Here is an 8,901-nt window from a genome sequence, read left to right on the forward strand (position 1 = left end):
TATATATATGTATATATTTCATTTTCTTCTAAAAAAATATATTGGAAATATTTTTAAACCAATTTTTTCATGTTTTGATTTTATTTTTTATTTTTAATTTGGCTTATATATTTTTGTTTTACGTGTATAGGACTGAATTATTTTACATTATATATAAAAATAAATTTAAAATATAAAAAAATATATGGATATTATAAATTTATTGGTAGAAAGGAAATATTTGAAAAGAATAAAAAATAATATTTAAATGATATAGAGAAAAAAAATATAAGTTGATAGATAATATATTGTAAAAGTCAGTATGTAAAATATAAAAAATGAGTTTTGGTGATATATTTTAAAGGATAGGATGGAGAATCCATTGGGAGTGTTCTATATATTATAATTATATTATAGACTATAATGAAGATATATAGTTATTTATATAGGATTTTAAAAATTTCATATTATATTAATTAGTAATTTAGCATAATATACAAAATTATTTTATATATAATTATATATATTAATATAAAAAATCATATAAAAATATTTTATACAATATAAAAAATTAAAATATATATATAAATCGGCCAGGTCTGGTCCGAGATTAGAAGAAAAAAAATTAGAACCAGTTCAATTTTGACCAATTTAAAAAAAAAAAAAGAACCGAAACCAGATCTAATCCATTAGTTTAGTCCGATTTATCCTTTTTTTCACCTCTAAAGTAAGTTTTATTTTTTTATTTTTCTCAAAACATTCAACATTAATATAAACATCTAAACATCTTTTCATATAAAAAAAAATTCGATTTCAATTTCTCATTTGATTAGTTGCCTAAGTTTAAGTGAAAAGTAAAAAACACAAAGACTAAAAGAATTTTTACAAAAATAAAAAAGAAGAAAAGAAAAACTATCCTAAAAAATTATATATAACTTTTTTAAATTCTACCTAACATTTACCCACTTTCTTAAATTTACGTACAAAACATTTTTAAAAAATCCAATAACCAATACAACTACAAAAAATTATCAAATTTTCTTTTAACGAGACAAACCATAATAATTTTTCTCTCGAGCAAACTTTATCTACACAATATCATCTGCTTGCATTCTTTCAAAAGTCATAATATAGATTCTTAGAATACTTCTAAAAGAAAATTATATCCAGATAATTTTTAATTTTTTTACCTACTTCAAATTGATTAGTTTTTACATTTTATTTGATTATAAAATTCAGATAAGATAAGATATTTTATTAAAAATTAAATAAAATATTATTATAATATAATTTTTTAATACTAATTTTATTTAAAAAAATTTAAAAAATTAAATTATTTATTATACTTTAACAAAAAAGAAAGGAAATCAAATATTTTTTTTTTTTCGTTTTCTTTCTCCTTGGCCGCCTCGAGGGTCCACATACCTTTTTCTTTAGAGGAGTACAAAGACTTTTTCAAGTCTCACTAGTCACTAGGTTTCGAAAATCGAAAGGCCAAGTCAGGTGGATCCCACGCTTTTTTTCTGCTGGCTCTTTCAGATGACAATAAATATAATAAAAGCGATTCAAACTTTCCTTTTCGGCTTTTCGTATATTCCTTTCATTTACAAATATGCTTATTTGCTTTGGTTATTAATAAATATATTAATACTATGCACTATATTATTATATTATTAATATTTTATTATATATAATATTATATATTTATTACTATTTAATAATAAAAAATATTTAATAAATAATTATTTAATAATAATAAATATATCACATCTTATTTAATAAAATATAAATAAAATAATAATATAATATATAAAATATTCCTAATAAATTATATTTCTGGTGCTACTTTTAGTCTCAGATAATGATGATGAGAAAAATCTATTATATTTATTATTTTATTTAAATATATATTGATGTGTAAAAATATATGTTTAAATAAAAAAATAATAAATAATAAATTATATATTAATATATAGTAGAGGAGATGTAAGTAAAATCTTTTATTTATAATAATCAATGTAATTGAGAATTAAAAAAAACATAAAGAGAACAGTAATATTTTTGTGTTTATGTTATTTTTATGTTTTAAGAGAGAATTTAATTGAAGTTGAACGAATCAACGTATGGAGCGGCATAAATCTGGCGCGAAGTGCGTTGCTAACCATGTCAACGTGGGAACTGAAAAAAGAAAAAAAGAAAAAAAAGAGAGAAATGTAACAGCTTCGTCAATAGTCACCACGCACGTGGGACGTCTTTATTGGACTATCTGTCTAATAGCCGATGATAATATAGGCTGGCCCGTGATTGTTGAACGACCTAGGTATCTTCGTGGACCAATCAAATTAGAAGCGGTGACAAACATGGGTATGGTATGCATGTGATTCAATCAAAGCTCGAAGCGAATCTTCTGACGCCGAACGCGTTCACACCATGGCGAGCGGCCTATTTTTGGAACTCTAGAAAAGTTTCCTCACTTGGCTGGAGATAAAAGGACTAAAGTAACCTTACGTTTGGCATGATGTTTCCAGCCATCCCACCCCAATATTCAAGGAAAATATTTTTAGAGATTTAATTTAATTTTAAAAAATTATGAATGTGGTTGGTGTAAATACTCGAGGTAACATTAATATTGTAAGATTTTTATTATTTTCTCTCTTTCTACATAAGGAAAATTATAAAAATTTCAAATAAATTAAAAATAATATCATATACAATATTAGGATAGATAAGTTACGTGCATCAATTTTGAAGAAAAATAGAATTTATTATTAAATAAATTTTTTTATATAAATTTTAAATTTATTTTTAAAAAAATATATACAAAAGTTGCACACTTTAAAACTTATAATATAATTTTCCATAAATTAAAATAAAAAAATGTCAGAAGTTAATAATTCGTGAACAACCAGCCCTATAAAAATTAGATGTGTTATTCCCATTCTTTCCCTAATTTTCCTATTGTTCACTAGTGTGATCACTTAAAACAAAGAAATATGCGGATTTTGGTTGAATTAAAAAATTGCAATCCCTTAATTTTTATCCAGAATTAAGAGGTTATTTTGGGCATTTCATAGGAACCGTATAGCACTCCTCGAAAACCGAAATGCAAATCCGAGAATATGTTGTGTGTGTGGAATCGTTATCGTCACCCACGCACCATCCTGACCTTCATTCGTGCTTACTTTTTAGTCGCCCATCATTTTCTTTAAAATCTTCCACCTACCCCGCGAAGCAGAAGCAGTGAAGAAGGACTTGTCGCCCTAAAATTAAATAGAAAAAAAGCTGTCCACACAACCGTCAATGTCCACACGCCCTCACTAATCCAACGCCCCAAAATTGAATTACTAGAACTTTCTGTTCCTCCACAAAGCTCACCCATTTTATCTTTCACCCCTTTATAAGCTCTCTGTGCATCCCAGCCTGTGGCCTCCTCGTGCCACTCTCTCCAACTAGGGTTTCTCTCTCCATCTTACTTTTATCCTTCAGCTTCTCTGCTTCCAAGGTTCGTTTCTTACTCTTTTTTTATTTTTTGGGGATCTCGGAGACTCCGATCGATTCACTCTTGCTTGCGTATTTGGATCGCAGATTCAAACGCCGATCATGTTTTTTGTTTTCTTTTTAAAATCATTTTGGTCTCGTCTTGACGATAACCGGATCCATTTTTTTTCGTTGTAATAGTCGTGAAAATGGTGAAGAAGTACCCCACCGTGAGCGCTGAATACCAGAAGGCCGTCGAGAAGGCCAAGAGAAAACTGAGGGGCCTCATCGCGGACAAGAAGTGCGCTCCCCTCATGCTCCGTCTCGCGTACGATCTGTCCCTTCAACTTTCGATTATGACGCTTGATTTTTATCGCTAAGAACTCAAACAGGAGCTCTATAATTCTTGAGATCGCATTCTTTATTTCTCTCTCCATAAACTGTGTACCTCTGTATGTAAAATGATCCTTTGTGCAGATGGCACTCTGCTGGGACCTTTGACGTTAAGACAAAAACGGGGGGTCCCTTCGGTACGATGAAGCTAGAGGCCGAGCTCGAACACGCGGCCAACAATGGCCTCGACATCGCCGTCAGGCTCTTGGAGCCTATTAAGCAACAATTCCCCATCCTCTCTTACGCTGATTTCTACCAGGTACAAAGTTCTTTTTTATATTAATGATTAATTATTTCTCACTGTTTTGCTGTAACCTAATTTTGGTTGTTTGTTTTACTCAAATAATTTTTTAATTTCTTTTATCTTGTTCAATGCAGTTAGCCGGCGTTGTTGCTGTTGAAGTCACCGGTGGGCCCGAGATCCCCTTCCACCCTGGACGGGAGGTCGGTCTAGTTTCATTTTTTGGAGTTTATTTGAGTTTTCATTTACATATTTCGGTCTTATAAGTCTGATTCGTCTGCCTGAGATGCTAGTTACCATGCCATTGTTTCATGGTTATGGTTCATTCCTTTTGACATGATTGATTTCTTGTGTGCACCAAACCTATCTAGTCGGGACTATTATAGTCTTGTCAAGAGTGTCGTATTGAGTTTTATTATTTTCTAGACCGCGTTGGATATGTTTAACCATGTATATTTGATACGGGATTTGACTAGCTCTGCTTTTCTACGAAAGAATTGTTTTCAATTTGATATGGCCGGCTTTGTGGTGTGAAGTGTGAACTATTGAGCTTTTAGGCAGCTTTGTGGACCTTTGTATTTTAAGCCAATGTCCCTTCACTCTCGGCAAAGCATCTTGTCAGGAGCCTATGGAAGTACTAGTGCTCTGTTTATTGTCGTTCCTTGGAATGTTTTCACTGTTGAGCTATCGTTTGTCCACATCAATAACTAGTCATGTTCATTATAGTTTGAATTTCTTATTGGTCTTGAATGAGGAAATAGTTTGTAGTAGCTGCTCATCGCATGTATTGTTAATTTCCCAGGACGTCAACTTTTTGTATTTCGTATTAGAAAAACGAAACATTACCTTTTGTATTTTATCTGAGACAGAATAAACCATCAATTTAGATGAGTTGTTCTGGTGGTTTATTTTTATTCTTATGTACTATTTGTCGATGTAGATTTTGATTTAGTCCATGTTTACTATATTGAGTCTTTACTGTAAAATTATGTGGTCCTCCTTGGAAACTGATAGTTGCTCTCTCCGATTTTCAGGACAAGCCCAAACCGCCTCCTGAAGGACGTCTTCCAAATGCTACTTTGGGTTAGTATTCTGTTTGATGATCTGATTGAGATTTTATCGGGTAATATATTGCAGAAACACACATACACAGCTCAGCGATATGGTTTTGGGGGTGAAGGATGTTTCTTGACTCTTCTTCAATTGATACAGGTTCTGACCACTTGAGGGTGGTATTTGGGCAACAAATGGGCCTCTGTGATCAGGACATTGTTGCGCTTTCTGGTGGACACACTTTGGTTAGGATGATCCCTGAGGTTTCCTTAGTTATCCTTCGGAACTATCATGTTAAGATTTTCAATTGTTGCCTGTTTTGGATTTGTTCCTTTTGTAGGGAAGGGCCCACAAGGAGCGATCTGGCTTTGAGGGACCCTGGACTATCAACCCTCTCATCTTTGATAACACATACTTCACGTGAGTTACACTGCCAGACTCTTCCGTTTGTCTAATGTATTGCATTGTATCGTTCACGATGATATTTTTGAAAAAGCTAAGGATCCATCTTAGAAATTGCTCTTGAATTTTATTAGGGAGCTCCTGAGTGGTGAGAAGGAAGGTCTCCTGCAGTTGCCATCTGACAAGGCACTTCTCAGTGATACTGTCTTCCGTCCACTTGTTGATAAATATGCTGCGGTATGTACTTCTACATGTGTTTTATGAGGTTGCCAATTAGATTTCTCATGGTACTATAGTTGCCAATTTGCTAATTCCTGTTGGACTTGCTCTCAGGATGAAGATGCATTCTTTGCCGATTATACAGAGGCCCACTTGAGGCTCTCCGAGCTCGGGTAAGTGTCCAGGTTTTTAGATATTATGGGATATTGTGGGTGTTTCCTTCGAAGATTTTCTGCAACTGTGAAGTTGTATGACCGAAATCTTGGCCCTGGTTTGCAGATTTGCTGAAGCCTAAGCAATTGGGAAGAATGGGACCTAAAGGATGGTGACAGCACCATCTTGCTTATCCTATTTGTTTTTGATTTCATGAAAGACTTGGTTTCGGGAAGTTGTTGATTCATGAAAGTGGGGTTAGTTTATTGCTTTGTTTTGTTGGACATGATCAACGGTAGGTAGAAAGAATGCTCTGTGGTACTGATCCTTCAATGAAATAATATTCAAGTATTAGTCGTTGTGTGTATGATTCTCTCTCTCTCAAAACTCCCACACTGCATGATTTTGTGGCAGTGATGTTAAGCTATTTAATTGTCCCCTAGGCCATTACGAATATTTTATCATCCTTGAGAATTTGGCCTTTTACAACTAAGCGCATATATATATATATATTTATAAGCCTGGTGTTGTACGATTTGTGGCGATATCAGGAAACGATGTCCTCGACGTTCTCATCGGCCCTCCCCGAAATATGCTCGCATCCTCCTAAACCTGCCTAAATAGTAAATAGAATAGAGTATGCAAGTCTTGAGTTCGGAATATGATTTCCAGTGTTTGATTCAGCAATTTACCCGTTTCTATTTGTTTGTCGGGCCATACAGGTGCTCATTATTTCAACATGAGCTAGACCTAATTTTTTTTTTAAAATAATATGTATTATTTTCTAGTCATTTAAATACAATTAAATCATCGGTAAACAATAGATTTATCTTATGTCACATTTCAAATGAATAATTATGATTCTATTTTCCTTTGGTATGCCTCTCACTTTCATAAATTTTTTTTGTTTTATTTAATCATTATAATTTTTTAAAATTTTTACACAAAATAAAAAATAATTCAAAATTTTTAAATCTTAATATAAAAATAATATTAAAATAATATATTTTAGTAACATTTTATTTAATTTGTATCTTTAATTTTAATTTACCTTATCTTATTTTAAAAAATAAATGAGTCTAAAGAGTTGGGACAATTGCTTTATTTTATCTTCCACCCTTGCCAAACACTAACAAGTTTGAAAGTAGGATGAGAATTTTAAATTTAAAATAAAAAGTTTAAAATATTAATTTTTTAATATTATTATTATTTTAAAATTTTAAAAAAATTAAATTAAAATTTAAAAAAATTAAATTATTTATGAGATATTATGGGAGAATTTAAAAAAATTATAACGACTATCTTACTTCTAAACCTGCCATAATAAACAGAATCTAATTTTCCGAATTGGAGGAAAGACGAAACAATATTGTGGAGTCTAAGGACAACACAAGGTCCATTTTTTGGGACGAGTTTGGAAGAGGAATTCTAATAGACTTTGCATGATGAGTAGGGAGTTTTTAAGTGGGGAAGGTTGATGAATTCTTCCGTCTTTTAGATTGCCCATCTTATATTAATAGGTTTAACCCTAATCTAATACTTTATGCTGGCTTTGTAGGATTAACTGTACAATTGCAATTTTTATCCCTGCTCTAACTATGGGGACCGGGCCCTTAGGGGCTCATTGTTATGGATTGACCTACCATTTTTAGGACTGAGAGTTTTGTGGGCCTGTTCGTAAGATACATCCTATTCCTTTTTTGATTACCAAAGGGAACTTGTCGTAGATTGGCTTATCATTCATGCATAAGGAAATAAGATGAGTGCTACGCTTCAGCCTTAGTTTTTAACACTCTGGCCACTCGCCAGCGTGTACGTTGTGTTGACTTAAGCGAAAAAAAGAAAGAAAAGAAATTAATAAGGGCATCTGTTCACCTGTTCTATCTTTCATAAGAGTAAAAAAAGGCAAAAGCCTTCAGGAGCAGCACAAGTTTCCCTCATCGCCTGTAAGTGAAGATTCTTTTGTGTTCTCCAGTGTTGCATTACATCCTCATCACCAGTATGTGAAGATTCAACCCACGAAAACAGAGTTCTTCAATGACAACATGAAGCTCTTGCATTTGCGTTTTGATTTTTGATTTTGATTTTTATTTTTTTTGGGGGATTTGGTTATGGGTTTCCTCAGTATCGAGCACATTACAAAAACGTGACATTGTCTTCACTCCATGTCAAATGCAGAAATCTGTCAAATAACAATCTAACAGGAGACATTCCATTAATGGTTCCTTTTCATTATTTACTCCGATGAGGTTAAATGCGTTTTCATTTTTCTATTTTCCTTGGTAGCATTCTTGATTGCTGATCCAAATTCTTTGGTGACTTTTGTTGTTCCATTTTGTAGTTTTGCAAATAATCAAAACTCAATTTGTCTTCAATTCCTCCACCTTCAATTTGTCAATTGCCAAAGGAAAATGGTCCCGCTGGAAATTTTTGGCAAAAAGGATCAAATTAGTACAATCATTGAAGACAATTAGAATGAAAATGCAGCCAATGTAAGAAGATATAGGGAAAAAAGTCAACGTAAGAGAATAATAGGGAGAAAATGCCTCTAGAAGGAACAAGTCATTAGGGATATAAACCACGCTTCAGCAGGCAAATAAATTCCAAACCCAAATCTACGGAAATTTTTTGAGAGAAAGACTCAACTGCATAATTACGTACAATGAAGAAGTCGCCGTCGTAACCATAGAAAATTCCAAACCCAGTCCTACGCAACTATGTTCAGTGAAGTCGTCGTCGCAATTTGAGGTCATTGCTATTGAGTGACCAATGATGGGTTGCCGTCGAGTGATGGGTTGCAGCGGTTTGAATCTCATCGCCGTTGAGTTAAATGGCCAGTAACGCCGTCGGTTTGAAGAAATCGTTATAGAGTAGGGAAACTCATAACTAGTGAATCTGTGATGTTTTAGAAGGCCAATTTGTAGGTTTAAGAAAGGGTAATTTCTTTAGTAGGCCCTTTTTGGTCATTTCCTAATGCCAGGGTG

General features: G+C 32.7%; 1 protein-coding gene across 1 annotated transcript; it reads left to right on the top strand.

Moving 5' to 3' along the window:
- Positions 1-3,318: 3,318 nt before the first annotated feature.
- LOC122292426 (L-ascorbate peroxidase, cytosolic) lies at positions 3,319-6,284 on the top strand. The gene is made up of 10 exons (XM_043100773.1): positions 3,319-3,481; positions 3,658-3,784; positions 3,934-4,108; positions 4,228-4,293; positions 5,125-5,173; positions 5,303-5,388; positions 5,484-5,563; positions 5,680-5,782; positions 5,879-5,937; positions 6,044-6,284. Exons 2-10 carry the CDS (start codon positions 3,666-3,668, stop codon positions 6,057-6,059), a joined length of 753 nt encoding a protein of 250 aa, XP_042956707.1. The 5' UTR covers positions 3,319-3,481; positions 3,658-3,665; the 3' UTR covers positions 6,060-6,284.
- Positions 6,285-8,901: the final 2,617 nt, after the last annotated feature.

Source organism: Carya illinoinensis, chromosome 13 (assembly GCF_018687715.1).
Source record: "Carya illinoinensis cultivar Pawnee chromosome 13, C.illinoinensisPawnee_v1, whole genome shotgun sequence".
Classification (NCBI taxonomy): domain Eukaryota; kingdom Viridiplantae; phylum Streptophyta; class Magnoliopsida; order Fagales; family Juglandaceae; genus Carya; species Carya illinoinensis.

Bases quoted from the DNA above. Each gene is read 5' to 3' on its own strand.
- LOC122292426 (XM_043100773.1), top strand. From the start codon at position 3,666: ATGGTGAAGAAGTACCCCACCGTGAGCGCTGAATACCAGAAGGCCGTC. The intron at 3,785-3,933 runs GTACGATCTGTC...TCCTTTGTGCAG, and splicing joins CCCCTCATGCTCCGTCTCGC to ATGGCACTCTGCTGGGACCT. The intron at 5,174-5,302 runs GTTAGTATTCTG...CAATTGATACAG, and splicing joins TCTTCCAAATGCTACTTTGG to GTTCTGACCACTTGAGGGTG.